The sequence below is a fragment of the Penicillium hordei genome (genome assembly GCF_028827395.1).
Source record: "Penicillium hordei strain IBT 12815 chromosome Unknown utg000004l_segment0_segment0, whole genome shotgun sequence".
Classification (NCBI taxonomy): Eukaryota; Fungi; Ascomycota; class Eurotiomycetes; order Eurotiales; family Aspergillaceae; genus Penicillium; species Penicillium hordei.
In genome coordinates, this window is record NW_026623145.1 from 4,025,334 (window position 1) to 4,039,583 (window position 14,250).

The following is a 14,250-nucleotide window of genomic DNA, read 5'->3' on the forward strand; positions in this document are numbered from 1 at the left end:
GATCCGTATCCACTTGCGTCTTGTCCAGCGAAATCTTTCACAAACCATTGACCCTCCGACGAATATGCGCTTCCGCCCCTTCAGGCGCAAGAAGGAGAGGGTGAAGGGCAACGGCGGTGCTGTCCCAGCACCTGCGGAAAACGCCAAACCGCAAGAGAGATATCCAAAAGGTTCGGCTGAAGAGGAGCCGCTAACAAGTCCTATATCACCACCCGAGCAACCAGGGCAAGCACAGTTGGCACCATCGCCACATCAGCCAACTGAATCACAGAAAGACAATATTCGAAGCCCCGACAGCGAGCGCAAAGATGAAGCGCTGCATCCGGATGTCCCAGAGATGGACGCAGAGTTGATGGAAATCTGGGCTAAGATCCGAGACCGGGTGAAGGATCTCGCGGAACGAGAGAACAAATCGGTCAATGAGCATTTGGACATCGGCGAAGTTCTCAAAAATCTGGATAAAAAGGAGCTGGGAAAAAAGGAAAAGGTGAAAAGGTGTTTTAGCAACACATTGACCGTCATTAAGAAGGTTGGCGGGTTCGTCGTGGATGCCTCATCGCAGGTAAGCATCTCCTTTAGTGCCCTATTCGCGTACTGTTTCGTCGTCTTGCGCATGATTGACCAAGAAATAGGTATTTAAACCTGCATCGCAATGCTATAATGCCATCACATTCCTTATTGATGCGTATGAGGGGTACCAGGGTGCATTTGATGGGTTGGGTGAGCTTTTCGAAGAATGTACAGATTACTTGCACCGTCTTCCATATTACGTCAAGGGCAAAATAGATGCAAAATTGATTAAACTGGCGGCTCAGCAACTGGACTTGTTTGTGAGAGTCTGTGATGCGGCCTTGAGTCTGCGCTATTCAGCGGGTCAAAAGATCAAAATGGCATTCAAGGTTATGTTTCTGGCAGATGACGGTGTCCAGCCTCTCTTGGGTGAAATGGCCAAGCTCGTCAAACGAGAGCGCAATCTGGTCTCCGCCCAGACCTTCCTCTCTTCTCGCCAGGCGGCCGATGCGGCCCGTGAAGGATTGGATACGACCAAGAAAGTGGAGAGAATTGTCTCCGAGATGCAGGCTCAGGAGAGGGAAGTCGTTAGAGAAAACGCCATAAAGAAGGCGTTGGGGTTTACGAGCCAGCCGGATACACCCTGGCGTATTCGATATCGAGAATATTTAAATCAAAGACTGCCGGGAACAGGCCGGTGGATCTTCGATGAACCAGCATTTGCCACTTGGGAGACAAGGCATTCCGCAGCCAACATTCTCGCGATCGAGGGAGGCGATGGAACCGGCAAGAGCTTTCTAGCCTCAGCGATTATCCAACATCTTCTGCACAAGAAATCGACCAAAGACGCCGGTCCCCGTGTTTCCACTGCATATTATTTTTTTGAGGGGCCAGCACGGGATGCTGTGAGAAATGCAAGCAATCTCGAGACTGCGGCCAAATCTCTTGTCTGGCAGTTTACCCAGGCCGAAAGGCACTACAAGAAGTCAGTCGCGGAGATCTGTGCCAAGTCACAGGAGATCGACCCGGCCTCGATCTCCAGCGAGCTTCTGTTTGAAAACACTGATCTACCCGAGATGAACATCCTTTTTTATGTTGTTATCGACGGCTTGAGTGGTAAGATGGGAGAAGGCATGCTGCGCTTTCTGAGGCAGGCCTCTTCGATGAAAGTGCACCGACGTGTCCGAGTACTCCTCACTGTCGACTCTGAGTGTTGCCAGCATTTGGCAACTGTGGATGGTGTCTCTTTGAATTCTATCCCTATTAGCTCCAAGAGTCGAACGGACATGGAAATAGTTATGCAATCGAGGATGGATTCTATGATCGCCTTAGCTGATATGACACGCACGGGAATTCCAGAGCTAAGAAGTAGGATCTGTGACGAACTCTATCAAGCAACTAATGGTGACTATTTCCGAATTAACTTGGCTCTCGATGACATCAGCAAGCGAGAGTATATCTCCGATATCATGGATGCCCTGAAGAAAGCAGGCGAAGGACGCGTTACGCAAATAAAAAATGAAATAGAAGGACTCAATCACAACAGCTCAGAGGCAGAAATCTCCGAGATCAACGAGATAATTATCTGGATTAGACGCTATCGCGAAAGCTTGACGGAAAGACAGATGACAGCGGCTTTATATGCGGCAGTTGGAGAATCATCACTCTTAAGCCTAGCAGATAAGATCAAGGAGAAATATCCTCTGTTCAAGATTACCAATAAGGGTGAAGTGACTTTCCGAGCTCCGGAGGTTGAGGAGTCAATCCCTGACAAGCACGGTCCTTCATCTCTGCAGGAGGGCCCAGGAGCAGTAGTCTCCCCAGGCGAGATGGCCATGATCAAACATTTCCTCTCCACAGTCTGTCCCCAGGAGACTTACACCAAATTAGAGTTTGATCAGTTTCTCGAAAGCAAAAAGCAGATTCGGAAGAACCAAATCTACAAGAACGAGTTGCACATCGAGGAGGCCAAGATGGCGCTCACTTTGTTACGCCTGCTCACGGGGGAGACAAACCAACCAAGTGGAGATCTGTTATCGTACGCAAGAAGAAACTTCGTACAACATCTTTCCACTGTCAACTTGGCACTAGTAGACATTGAATACAAAAAGCTCTTTGGACCCCACCTGATCAAACTCTTCAGGAATCCCGCCGCCATCGATATCGCACTGAACAATGATGAGCTTCCTGGCCCCTCGACCACACAACGTCAAATTGGCCGTGAATTTATGCTTAGCGATGAGGTTGCCACTCTGATTCTTCGCTGGTTGAATGACACAGCCGTTATATTGGAAATCGGCAGTGAAGATCAGCAGTGGGTCACTGGTCAGCTTCAGGTGGAAGGCCATCGAGGGTTACTGACCCCAGCTGCGAAGCAGATGGCTATCCATCTGTTGCAAGAGCCGCATTTCTTACCACTGACCTTGGATGCCTTCCGCTTTATCACGGGCTTCTTAAAGAAGGTCAGTTGTATCTTGATTTTAGTAGAAGAACTGACTGGTTGAGACCTTGTTAACGATGGGCTTCAGTTCGAACTCAATGACAAACCGCACAAAGTCGGATCTGTGGAACAAATTGAACAGGTCGAGCGATGGTGTGAGGGAGTATTGAACACGCAGAAGGACTCCTTGTGGCACACGCAAATTGGTAGCGTTCTACAAATCTATAGACACGAGGAGGAGGCGCAGGCCCGAGCCCGGCAAGCTCTGGAACTTGACCCAGAGAACTGGAGAGCCTCCACTCTTCTATCCGGACTGGTCAAGCCTCACGACGGGATCATGACGTTGAAGCCTGCTGTAGAGATCCTCGAGTCCAGTGGCCAAGGGAAGCGATCCTATCTCGAGCGTGTGGGACTCGCCAAGATGCTGTTTATTCTTGCGGAGCTGAGCTGGCATGAAAAGCAGATTGATGCCGCAATCGATTTCTGGATCAGGGCTGTGGATGTCGATTTCACTGACTACGGCCGCGTGATCAAGTGTCTACAATGCTATGCTAAACAAGAGCAATGGTCAGACATCATGACGATTCTGCGGAAAATGGATGAGAAACCCACAGAGCAGTTACAGGGTCTATCGGAAGTAATCGCCGCGGGTGGTGGCAAAGCATTCCCCCATAAAAGGATTCTGCGCGCAGCTCTTCATACAAAGCAGCTGGAGTTCATCGTCTCAGCGTACGAGCGTTCGGTTCAACTCGTTGATGAGCGTGGGGAGCGCGCAACATCATCCAATCTCCGGTACCACTGCGGACGGGCGGCTCATGCACTGCAGAACGGCTCATCCAGGGCGATTAAACATTGGCGTCAGGCTCTGGAAAATGCTGATCCCTATCTCTTGTCAATGTTAATCAGTTGCGTCGCACCATATTACCTGCAAAAGGCCGCCGCATCCGGATCTGATACCGAGGCCGTGTCGGCCTATCTCAGGGACATCGAGACGCTTCTTCCCGAGGGTGTTCCTGAGGCCGATGTCATCATTCCTCCGAGAGTCTACACTGCCCGCTATTACTGGAAGCAGGGCAACAAGATACATGCGAAGCAGATTGCTCGGGACATTGTGAACCTTAGTCTGGAAATCCTCTCCGATGATGATGAAGCGAATGACCTCCCTGCTTACAACCAGCTCCTGTCTGTATTCATCGCCTTCGGGGATATGACCAACGCTCTGGCAACACGGGCCCTCATTGTATTGAATTTCGACAAGGTTCAATCGGTGGTTTGCGATGGCGAGTGCAATCGCTCCTGGTCCCTTTCGGAGGAGACACAGTGGTGTCAGGATTGCATCGACGCCCACTTCGAGAAAGAGTGCTCTCGAAAAATCGAACATAACGCGCTCCCATTTTCTGTTTGTAACAACACTCATCAATTCCTCAACGCTCCTCAGATGGATGAATCTGTGAAGCTCATCCCACCTCGAATGGTGTCAGTTGGAGACGAAGTGATCTCGTTTGGAGACTGGCTGGCTCGCATTCACAGGGACTATGTTAACTTGAAGAGCTGAAGATGATCTCATACTACACACAATGCTGTTCCATTAGTTTGAAACCCCCGGTAGAAAAAGAAAGAGCTCTGCTCCACTAAAACCTCCAACTCAGCGAATAGTATTTAGTTGTGATGATAGCCTAGTTGAGAAGAATCAAGTGCATTGAATACGCGATACTCAGTCTAAGGAGAGGACGACAAGAAGGAAGTGTAGCCTTGCAGGTAAGCTGCGAGGCCGCAGACGCACTAGTCCTGAAAAGGAAACAGCGTCTGATCTGGATCGTCACACTACCCCCTATTTAAACGTCGATTCAGGTCCGTTAAATCGGCTTGTTATTATCTATATAATCTGACGGAAAGCTGGTGTACGAACAATGTATGGTATAAATGACCAATGTTGACAACTCTAACTAAAATGACAAAACCCGCTAACGTATTCGGTAAGCGAGTGGCCACTGTAAGCGAGTGGCCACCCCAACTAAAACCTACTAATTTAAATGCATATACGTCAACCAAAACTCCATTAAATTGAATAAACTAAAATCATCATCTATCTAGACATGTCTCTCTTCTATGTCCTAGCTTCCTACATATTCTACACCCTCGGGGGGCCCGCTAGGCCTTGACAAGTCCCACAGCACCAGCCAATTTTTGGTTCCGGTGCTGCAGCACCAAATGGAATTCTGGTGCTGTGGTGCTGCGACCATACCTATTTAGGCTAGAAAATTACCTAGATAGGAAAGTGATCGGCATGATAATGCCAAGGCAGCACTGAAACTAGCGCCTTGGCCCCTGCTTGGCGCCAAGGCGGGACCAAATCGGCGGGACTTGTCAAGGCCTAAGCTTTTCGAGCTAATAAAGGCTAATTTTATCGGAGGTCTAGCTATTAGGACTAACTTCGAAGCGCTAATCCTCCGGGAGGCTATCGAACTATAATTTAATAAAGACTTTGCCTTTAAAAACTATATATAGAGGAAGGGCCTAGCTAGAAGTATTCGTATACTTAATAATAGTTACCTACTCTCGATTTCTAGGTTATAAAACTAGCCTCCGACCGTAGTATTTACTCCTCGTAATAATCTTCGTAGTTATAGTTAATCCTATTATAAAGCCGGTCTTACCGAAGTTATAGATATCGTCGGGGTCGATCTTAAATTAAAGGATAGTTTTTTAAATAAGATCAAACTACCCTTAAATGATTTTAGGGTCTTTATATTTCGCGCGCTTATAATTATATCGTTTCGAGAATCGGGAGGAAAGGAGAGGATACCGTTTTATATAGTTAAATACCTATTTTTCGCTGACCGAAAGAACTAGGGTAGTTCTACGCTTTTAAAGAAGAAGATCTACTATTTCTCGTACTATAGAGGGCCGAGGGGCCGCTCTACGTAGATCTATAGAGAGAATCTATTTTTAAAGAGACTCCTCTTTAATTTTAGTTAATTTCGAGCAATTAGCGCGTGAAATCACGCGGTGTTATACTCTATCAATTCGGCGGCGGAGAGTTGTACGCGGGATATTGAATATACGCGTAGTAAGAGAAATAGAGCTAATATCTCTATTTTTAAAAGCCTAGATAGCTAATAAGATCCTACCCTCTTACTCTATTGAATTTTTAGAGGATTGAGAGCGTATTAGTGGCATAGTAGGTGGTTGAATTAACTAAGTGCTAATTCATGGACGCGTTTTTGGTTAGGGTGGCCACTCGCTTACAGTGGCCACTCGCTTACCGAATACGTTATTTCAACAATCTGTGCGGACAATGATGACTAACTGTAATATGCACTTTTGTATGGTATGCCTGGTACCCAATGTCACATGATGTTTCCGGTATATTACCTGGTTTCTACCATATATTCGGACTTGGTATTCGACATTTTCGACCAGCTATACTCAGATTTCTGAGACAACCAATTAGTTGGTTTAATCACTAGCTGCGACTTTGCTTACCCGTCGACCCTCATGTTTTCTTCATTCATCGGCTAGTCGATAATGTTTCGTTTATTCTACTAATGTGTTGTGGAAAGCATCATACTAGCTATTAAATTGAATTGAATTTCCGAGGTTTCTGCCAGGCAGTATTAGAAAAGTGGGTCCACGGCCGAAGTATCGGAGGTCAAATACTTGTGTTACACCACTGTATTAAGAGAAATGCGATCCAAGTAATGGCAGTCAAATATAGGGTATTGTCACGAAATACATACATACGGCGTACCGTATGTTACACTATAAAAGTGGACCGCTGACCTCATCGGCATAGATCAAGCCCTGAAATGTTTCCTCTCTCTTCTGTATTCATTCACCATGTCGATGCTCAAATTACCCCCCGAACTTCTCATACGAATCGGGACACATTTAGAATGTTCCGATCTGAATCATCTTCTGGAATGTCATTCCTATCTATTCAAGATCCTCAACAAACCCCTCTATCAACGCAATGTGCAGGAACACGATGCCTCGGCACTGCTATGGGCAGCATCTAAGGGGTCGGCATCGACTCTGCAATATCTCATTGAGGCCGGAGCAAATGTTCAATATAAATCTCAATATTTTGCCTGCTCCATACAAAGTGAGGGATCACGCATCCGATGGCCGATTCAAATTGAGGACATGAAAGAGCATCCAATATCATACGCGGCAGCCCAGGGACATATAAAAATCGTGGAGTATCTCCTCGATTTAGGAGCTGATCTTAATTATCGCGACCGGGATGGGTTAACGCCCCTTGCCCTCGCAGCTCGCGAGGGTCACCTGACTCTTACTCAGAAACTCATTTCTCTGGGCGCAAAGCAACTATCACACGATACCGAGGGAAGATACCCGCTTTCACAAGCAGCATCAAAGGGTCACCATGAGATCGAAGACTATCTCTTCGACCAGCTTCGCCAATACGCTTATAGCAAACCAGATCCCGCACTGGACCTCTACTGGATGTTGAAATACGCCGCGGAACAGGGCGATGACGCCCGCATACGATACCTCTTGTCCCGGGGAGCGGATGTTAATTTCCAACTACCCGAAGAGAGTCATCCACCGCTATGTGGTGCACTCCGGGATGCTCCACGGCCATTCGGTACCGCCAAGCTTTTGTTAGATCATGGAGCAGATCCAAACGGAGAAGCTTCACGATCGAAATCCTACTCACCTGGAAGAAGGGAACGGTCCGTTACAACAGTCTTTTGCGCTCTATTGAGAGACGAGAGCTATTCTCTGATTGAGCTCCTTTTTCAATACGGGGCGATAGCAATAAGGCACGGCCAGACCTTGCTGATAGCAATCAACCTAGAAAAGCCTCGCGAATTTGAATATTTAGTGGAGCGTGGAGTCAGCCTAGATGCAGGATATCGCAGGACAACTGTCGCTAAAAGTGCAATGAGTTCTGGATGTCAACCTATTATTGATATTTGCTTGAAGTATGGAGTTTCTCGAGATACCAAATGATCGTGAGTCGACTGATATGGACTTTCTACATCGAGAGTTTGTGAAATTCCGATTTGTTAGGTAAATAATAGATTCATCGTGTTGTTTGTAGGAAAAGACAAATTCATTTCCAGTATCCAGGGAGGTAGAGTAGCGAATTTAGAAGAAAGGAAGGTTAGACTACGCAAAGCTCTGCTTCTTTCTGCTTCTTCCCGTGTCTCATAAAAACTCAAACTAAGATCTAGTATGATTCTAGCTGTGTCGACTATATCCCATGATATGGATATCTCATCGACAGAGTGCAAGTTCTGTGTTGACATGCTTTAGTTCACATTCTTGGGGTCTCTGCAAGTACCGTCTCCCCAGTTTGCCTTTTCACTAAGGTAGAGACCTGTAATAGACAAAATTAATACCGAGGAAGCTGCTTGTCATAACGGTGGTACATACCAGAAACCATGTACATCAAAGTGTCTGAATAGCCTAGTTAGTTCTGACAAAAAGTCTTGTAATCAACAGGTACACGCTTACCTGCGTTCTTGAGTGGACGAATTTTCGATATGGTTGTCTCGTCTTTGTCCTCCTTGGCAAGCTTGTTGATTGCGACCCATTCATAGGCAGATACACCATTGTTCAAGTCTTCATCGTCTTTGCGTCAAATTGACAGTCAGCGCAAATGTCCATGAGAAAGCAGCAGCATCAAGGAAAGAATTCACTTACCAAGGCTACCTTTGGCACTAAAGTATGATTTTGTATGACTTAGTTCGTGCAAAAACAGACTCTCGGGAGTAGCGTCCAAGACATCGTCAATGGACTTGGTTAGGAGTGATTTCAGAGTCTCCTGTTTCTGCGAAATGAGAGTTTTGCCTGTCCAAGCGTTCCAGGCTCTGGGACACACAGTCATGAAGTCTTTGACGTTACCTCGACTCGTGGTCATAAAAGCAAGGGTATCCTCATCGCCGTTGGCTTCTTTGCAAATATCCGTGTTCTCGTTGTCGGTCATTATAGCCAGTGGTTCACCAGTCAATTTGAACCAATCTGTTGTTACCCGATGAAATAGATTAGCATCGAGTCAAAGCAGGGTAAAATGGCAGTCCAAAGAATCTTACAATCTCCTGCTTTATTCTTAGTACCATCAGTCACCCATTGTGTATGATCGCAATACACGTCCAGCTTGAACGCATTCCCGGACAGGCCTTTATTGTATTTGGTCACGAAACCTGTGCTCACAGATTAGCTCTTGGCCAAATATCTTTGATTAGTGTCAATCAGACATACTTGACAGTGACTTCAACTTGGTCTTAGCATTTTTGACCGCGGTTTTATCAGTTGGCTTGAATTCTCCGTAAAGTGATTGATAAAGGTCAACGTATGATTTTTCAGTAGGAAGCATTTTCTTGCGATCTTTGCTCATTGCCTTTTCGATTGTAGAAATTGATGTCTTGGCACTGCCAGTCTATTCATTAGGCACACACAACTAGTTAATAATCTCTGCAACTCAATTTTGGCAAGAAAACGATAGAAGCGATAGTTCAGCCTCACGAAGCACTCACAACAGTAACCATATTATTTAATACGTCCTCAAAGAAGCTCTCCTTTCCCGCACACGAGCTGTGCAACCGGACTCCAGTAAACTTTCCAGGGGATGTCCATGTGGCCGCAGTCGGATTGCGCTTTTCCACACCAACCGAGGCAACACTATGATTGAACTCAACCGGGAAGCCTTGAACTACGCTCAAGACATCTGCAAGGAAAAAAAGGTGACTGACTATGGCAAGCCAGGCCTTGCCAAAGGGACCGAAGATCATGATCATGATCAAAAAGAGCGTGTAGTCCAACAAAGTAGATCAAAAGATTGTATTCAAAAAGAGTGAAAATGTGCTGGAAAGACACTAATAGAAATTGCGTGTCTCCCCATTTCTAAATAAAAAGCTCCTCGATCTTTTTCTTCAAGTGATGGGCTCTTCAATGACCCCTACGCGAGGCCTAGGTTCATTTCCAACAATACCGCCCCGTGTATTTGGCCCCCTACGGCGTAAAAGACTGTGAATTGACCTGGATGTGCAATCTCTGTATTACAAATAAATCCCTCATGCTCCATAGAAATCAAGTATCTTGCAATCTCTGACACGGAGCTCATGAAGTCGCATTACTGGCCAGATAGCGCTACCTGAATGGGTCCGTGTTTCAAAGGCTCGTTGCGCGAATTTCCTCTGTCTATGTTGCACTAAAGTACGTATAGATGGTTGCATTAATGGAAAATATCAGGGAACCAATTGAAATTTCCAGTAAAGGGTCAGTTCACTCGGATGGCCCCAACACTGGGGCTTCTCCCCTTGCACAGATATCAACTGGGATCTCTCATTCGTCAGGATTTTGGCCCCAAATGGGGCCCAGTATAATTGTTTGAGCTAAGATTTCAAATGCAACATGCTTGTCTGCACCCCACTATATTTTAGCTCCATCTACGCAGGTGTATAGTGGCCAGGGGTCGGATGTGGTTAATGGTATTGGTGCCTGACGATGCCTAAAAATGCCTGGTTTTCTACCGCCTCGGGACACCGCTCTATACAGTGTATTGTAAATGAAGCTCCAGCCCCCAGTAATATTGAAGCTATTCCCACCATACAAATCTCCGAAATCACCCATTTCTGGGCGTTGAAGTCCCCACCTGGGTCGAGCACATCGCCTTATCTAACGCAGTGGGAAGGTTTCAACGCCTAGAAATGAGGGAATCGTAGGATTTGTATGGGTGCGAATAGCGTCACGTTTGATGCCCATTCTTCAAGGTGTAGATTTTGTCGACCTTGGAGGAATTGAAGAATTCAAGTACTTTACTTACTGAGGGCGATGTTATGGTAATTCAGGTATCTTTATTTTCTGCCAGCTTTAATTCAGGCATCAACTGAAATTTTCAGGCACCAATACCATTACAAACCACATCCGACCCCTGGCCACTATACACCTGCGTACCCATTGACGATCATCATTTTGCAAGACGTGGAATGACAATTTCCAAGTTCGGACAATGGCAGTGGGTGAAAAATGAAACAGTAATTACCGTAACTTTCGGAAAACGTACGTTACCTGACTGATGTACCATGTCCATCAAAATCAGAACAGTCGTTTCCTCGATATCCCCTTCTAAATTTTCTAAGTAAAGCAGGAGGTCGCTCTTTTACATCACACAATTCTTCTTTTCCCAACTGGTCTCATTTCAGAATGTTCGTACCAAAATTATTCATTCACTCATTGCTGCTGGGTGCGGCTGTTGCTGCCACTCAAGGCGGGTGGACGAATGGGCCATCAGCTACTGGAACTAAAGACCCCAATGCTGCTGTGGGTTGTGATTATTGGGTGAATGATGTTCAATACAGCGACACTTGTGATGCAGTAGTGGACTTCTTTGGAATCTCACTAAAGCAATTCGTTTCCTGGGTAAGTCCCTACTTATACCATGTCCTAGTTTCAATGGGGGGATCGTGACTGACATTTCTCCAGAATCCATCCCTGAAGTATGACTACTGCGTACTGGTACCTAAATGGAGTTACTGTGTGTCTGGTCCGGCCGGAACAGCTTCTATGGGTGGTAATAGTACTGGGGCGACCTCAGCTAGTAGCTTTAGCTTCGCTGGCACTGCTGCGCCAACCCAGAATGGAATCACAAAGTCTTGCACCAATTACCATCTGGTGCAGAATGGGGACTCTTGCAACAGCATTCAAGACATGTATATGAACTTCACTCTGAGTCAATTCTACAGCTGGAATCCGTAAGTTGATCATGCGGCTCTGAGATTGAAGATTTTCTGACTTGGGCAGCGTTATCTCCAAGGGGTGCAAGGGACTGGTTAACGGTGACTTTGTTTGTGTGGCTGCGAAGTCATCTCCATCTGCGTCTGCGTCTACCAGCTCAACCTCTTCCTTCCCAACTCAGACTGGGGTTGTTCACGATTGTAAGTTATTCTTTCTCGTAATGCTCTCGATGATACTGTTCTCACATGCGGAAATACAGGCAACAAGTGGCACTATGTATCTGGAAAGGATGACTGTGACTCAATTCAAGCGGAATATGATCTCACGCCAGCGCAGTTCTATCATTTGAACCCTGCAACCGGTTCTAAGTGCAACAACCTCTGGCGTAAGACTAATGTTTGCGTTGGTGAGCCAGGTATCATTTCCTTGCTCCAAGCTCTCATGATAACCTTGTCTAACATAATATTAGGGCTCACGCCCTCTGCTACCATCACCGCCACTGGCTCATCCAGCTCGACATCTGCTTTCCCAACTCAGACTGGAGTAGCTTCGGACTGTAGGCTTTCAAGATCAAGATCCCATTCTCTAAAGTCGGTGACTAACACTTTGGTAAATAGGCAACAAATGGCACTACGTGTCTGGCGATGATGACTGCGCTTCCATCGAGAAGCAGTACGATCTTACCACAGCGGAGTTCTATAAATTGAATCCCGCTACTGGATCCAACTGCACCAATCTGTGGCGTAAAACTAACGTTTGTGTCGGCGCACCTGGTAAGTTTCGGTCACCCTGAGCCTTGAGATCATTGGTACATTCTAATATGATTCTAGGAACGACATCCTCCTAAGACTATTCTTCTGCGGATTTTAAATAAATGTGCTATTGAGGAATTGGCCTATATCTAGATTGAAGGCCCATTGCTAGTAATAGGAGAAGGTCATACTTCATTTTCAATGTTAAATACGACAATTTCGATTTTTTTATTGAATTTACTACTAGTCTATTGTATCTCATATCTCATATCAAACAACGATTGTTGCGTGTATTTGATCTTCATCGAGCAAAATAGAGACATGTAATAAGCAAAGTAGCCACGAGAGCTTTGTATATCTGACCCTCGATATATAAGTGACACTTGGGGTTCTTCAAACAAGTCTCTTGCTTTGCATAAGTATACCAATGACCAACCATTCAAACTAAATGGCTCTCCTCATAAGAACGTATTGCTGTTTTTAGGATAATATCATATGTCAATGGTGTATATTAAAGACGAATAGACTCAAGAACTGAATCACATCAACAGAAAGTAAATTAGATGCATTGTCTCCCAACTCAGCCCAAAGTAGACTACAGAAACAAGGAAATAAAAAGTGAACACCCTGCCATCACAATTCCAGTACCCTCGATCGCCATTAGGCGTATTCCATTGCTAGTCCCTGTGGCCGAGGGCGAACTACTGGCACTCGATGCTGTCGCACTGTTACCAGTGGCAGTGCCAGCAGACTCGGTTGACTGGCTCGGCAAAGAAGTCGCCTCCGTCGAAGTCGCAGTGGACCCCGTAGAAGTAGAAAGATGGAGTGAGGGTGCCGCAGTACCAATCCCCGAGGCCTGATCATTTGATTTGCTCGAGCTACCCACACAGTAACTCCATCCCTCGATGGGAACGCATGGGTCCTTCAAGAGTGAGGGATTCTACAGGTTTGACTCATTAGCTGGAGGGAAATAAAAGATTTTTAGAAGAGAGACAGATACGCACCCATTCGTGGAGTTGCTGGAAGTCGATATCAAATTCCTTTTGCAGAGCCTTGCAGCTATCTTTGGAGGAAATATCATTCGCCCACTGAGTACACTTCGTAGTGACATCGGGATCGGTGGTACCGGTAGAACTGTCTCCGACTTTCCACCCATATGCTGCGGATGCAAGTGAGACGACGAACAATGCTGCAACTGGTTTCATGGTGGCTATGGCTTTCCGATTCCGCGCACTCAAGATTGGCGTGGATAAAATGGGGTGAGTATTGGCCCCCAAGAGACATTTATGCAACAAAAATATCAAACTCAGTGACAAGTTCCTGGAACAGACGGCTCGCGTAGACTAGCGCATGTAACAACACTGAGATTGACTCATTTGAGTAGTGTGCACATACGATATAGACAGTATGTGGAGACACTAGGCTATGCTTGGCCCCGGGGGCCAAAGGCTAAACCGTGGAAGTGGGATGAAAACCGAGAATGTGCCTGACATGAGTGGAGTATCTGCAAAAATTTCTATCAATCATCTCACAGCAAGATTGGAAGGTAGACTGCGTAAATACTTGAGTTCGTAAATGTACTCGGCTATCCGCAACTTCAAACCTTTGATGCCGATCCTGGTCCACTGAGGTCCACTGTTTTGTTTCAAAGATCGTTATCACGCATGCCTGACTAATTTCTAGAGCTTGACCGAAGCTAATGCAGGGGCATGGCCAATGTACATAGAGCACATAATGATCGTCACAGGCGTGGGCCGTGAGGCTGCAACGAGAAAGATTCCGCTGAGGGTCCGGTATTGAGATTTCCAGTCTGATACCGTAATTGAATTACAGGCGAAATGT

General features: G+C 46.1%; 5 protein-coding genes across 5 annotated transcripts; 3 read left to right on the plus strand and 2 right to left on the minus strand.

Annotated features, from left to right (window-relative positions):
• Positions 1 to 64: 64 nt before the first annotated feature.
• On the plus strand, positions 65 to 4,505 carry N7537_008689 (uncharacterized protein; the record flags this gene model as incomplete). The annotated part of the gene is made up of 3 exons (XM_056899743.1): positions 65 to 562; positions 633 to 2,972; positions 3,039 to 4,505. 3 exons carry the CDS (start codon positions 65 to 67, stop codon positions 4,503 to 4,505), a joined length of 4,305 nt encoding a protein of 1,434 aa, XP_056751819.1.
• A 2,285-nt stretch (positions 4,506 to 6,790) lies between these two features.
• Positions 6,791 to 7,927, plus strand: N7537_008690 (uncharacterized protein; the record flags this gene model as incomplete). Its single annotated transcript, XM_056899744.1, has 1 exon — positions 6,791 to 7,927. One exon carries the CDS (start codon positions 6,791 to 6,793, stop codon positions 7,925 to 7,927), a length of 1,137 nt encoding a protein of 378 aa, XP_056751820.1.
• Positions 7,928 to 8,229: 302 nt separating this feature from the next.
• Positions 8,230 to 9,711, minus strand: N7537_008691 (uncharacterized protein; the record flags this gene model as incomplete). The annotated part of the gene is made up of 7 exons (XM_056899745.1): positions 8,230 to 8,297; positions 8,354 to 8,377; positions 8,435 to 8,551; positions 8,624 to 8,941; positions 9,013 to 9,123; positions 9,182 to 9,359; positions 9,457 to 9,711. The coding sequence occupies 7 exons, from the start codon at positions 9,709 to 9,711 to the stop codon at positions 8,230 to 8,232; spliced, it is 1,071 nt and encodes a 356-aa protein (XP_056751821.1).
• Positions 9,712 to 11,125: 1,414 nt separating this feature from the next.
• Positions 11,126 to 12,503, plus strand: N7537_008692 (uncharacterized protein; the record flags this gene model as incomplete). Its single annotated transcript, XM_056899746.1, has 7 exons — positions 11,126 to 11,341; positions 11,405 to 11,673; positions 11,723 to 11,856; positions 11,916 to 12,071; positions 12,126 to 12,212; positions 12,274 to 12,429; positions 12,487 to 12,503. 7 exons carry the CDS (start codon positions 11,126 to 11,128, stop codon positions 12,501 to 12,503), a joined length of 1,035 nt encoding a protein of 344 aa, XP_056751822.1.
• A 500-nt stretch (positions 12,504 to 13,003) lies between these two features.
• Positions 13,004 to 13,613, minus strand: N7537_008693 (uncharacterized protein; the record flags this gene model as incomplete). The annotated part of the gene is made up of 2 exons (XM_056899747.1): positions 13,004 to 13,348; positions 13,413 to 13,613. The coding sequence occupies 2 exons, from the start codon at positions 13,611 to 13,613 to the stop codon at positions 13,004 to 13,006; spliced, it is 546 nt and encodes a 181-aa protein (XP_056751823.1).
• Positions 13,614 to 14,250: the final 637 nt, after the last annotated feature.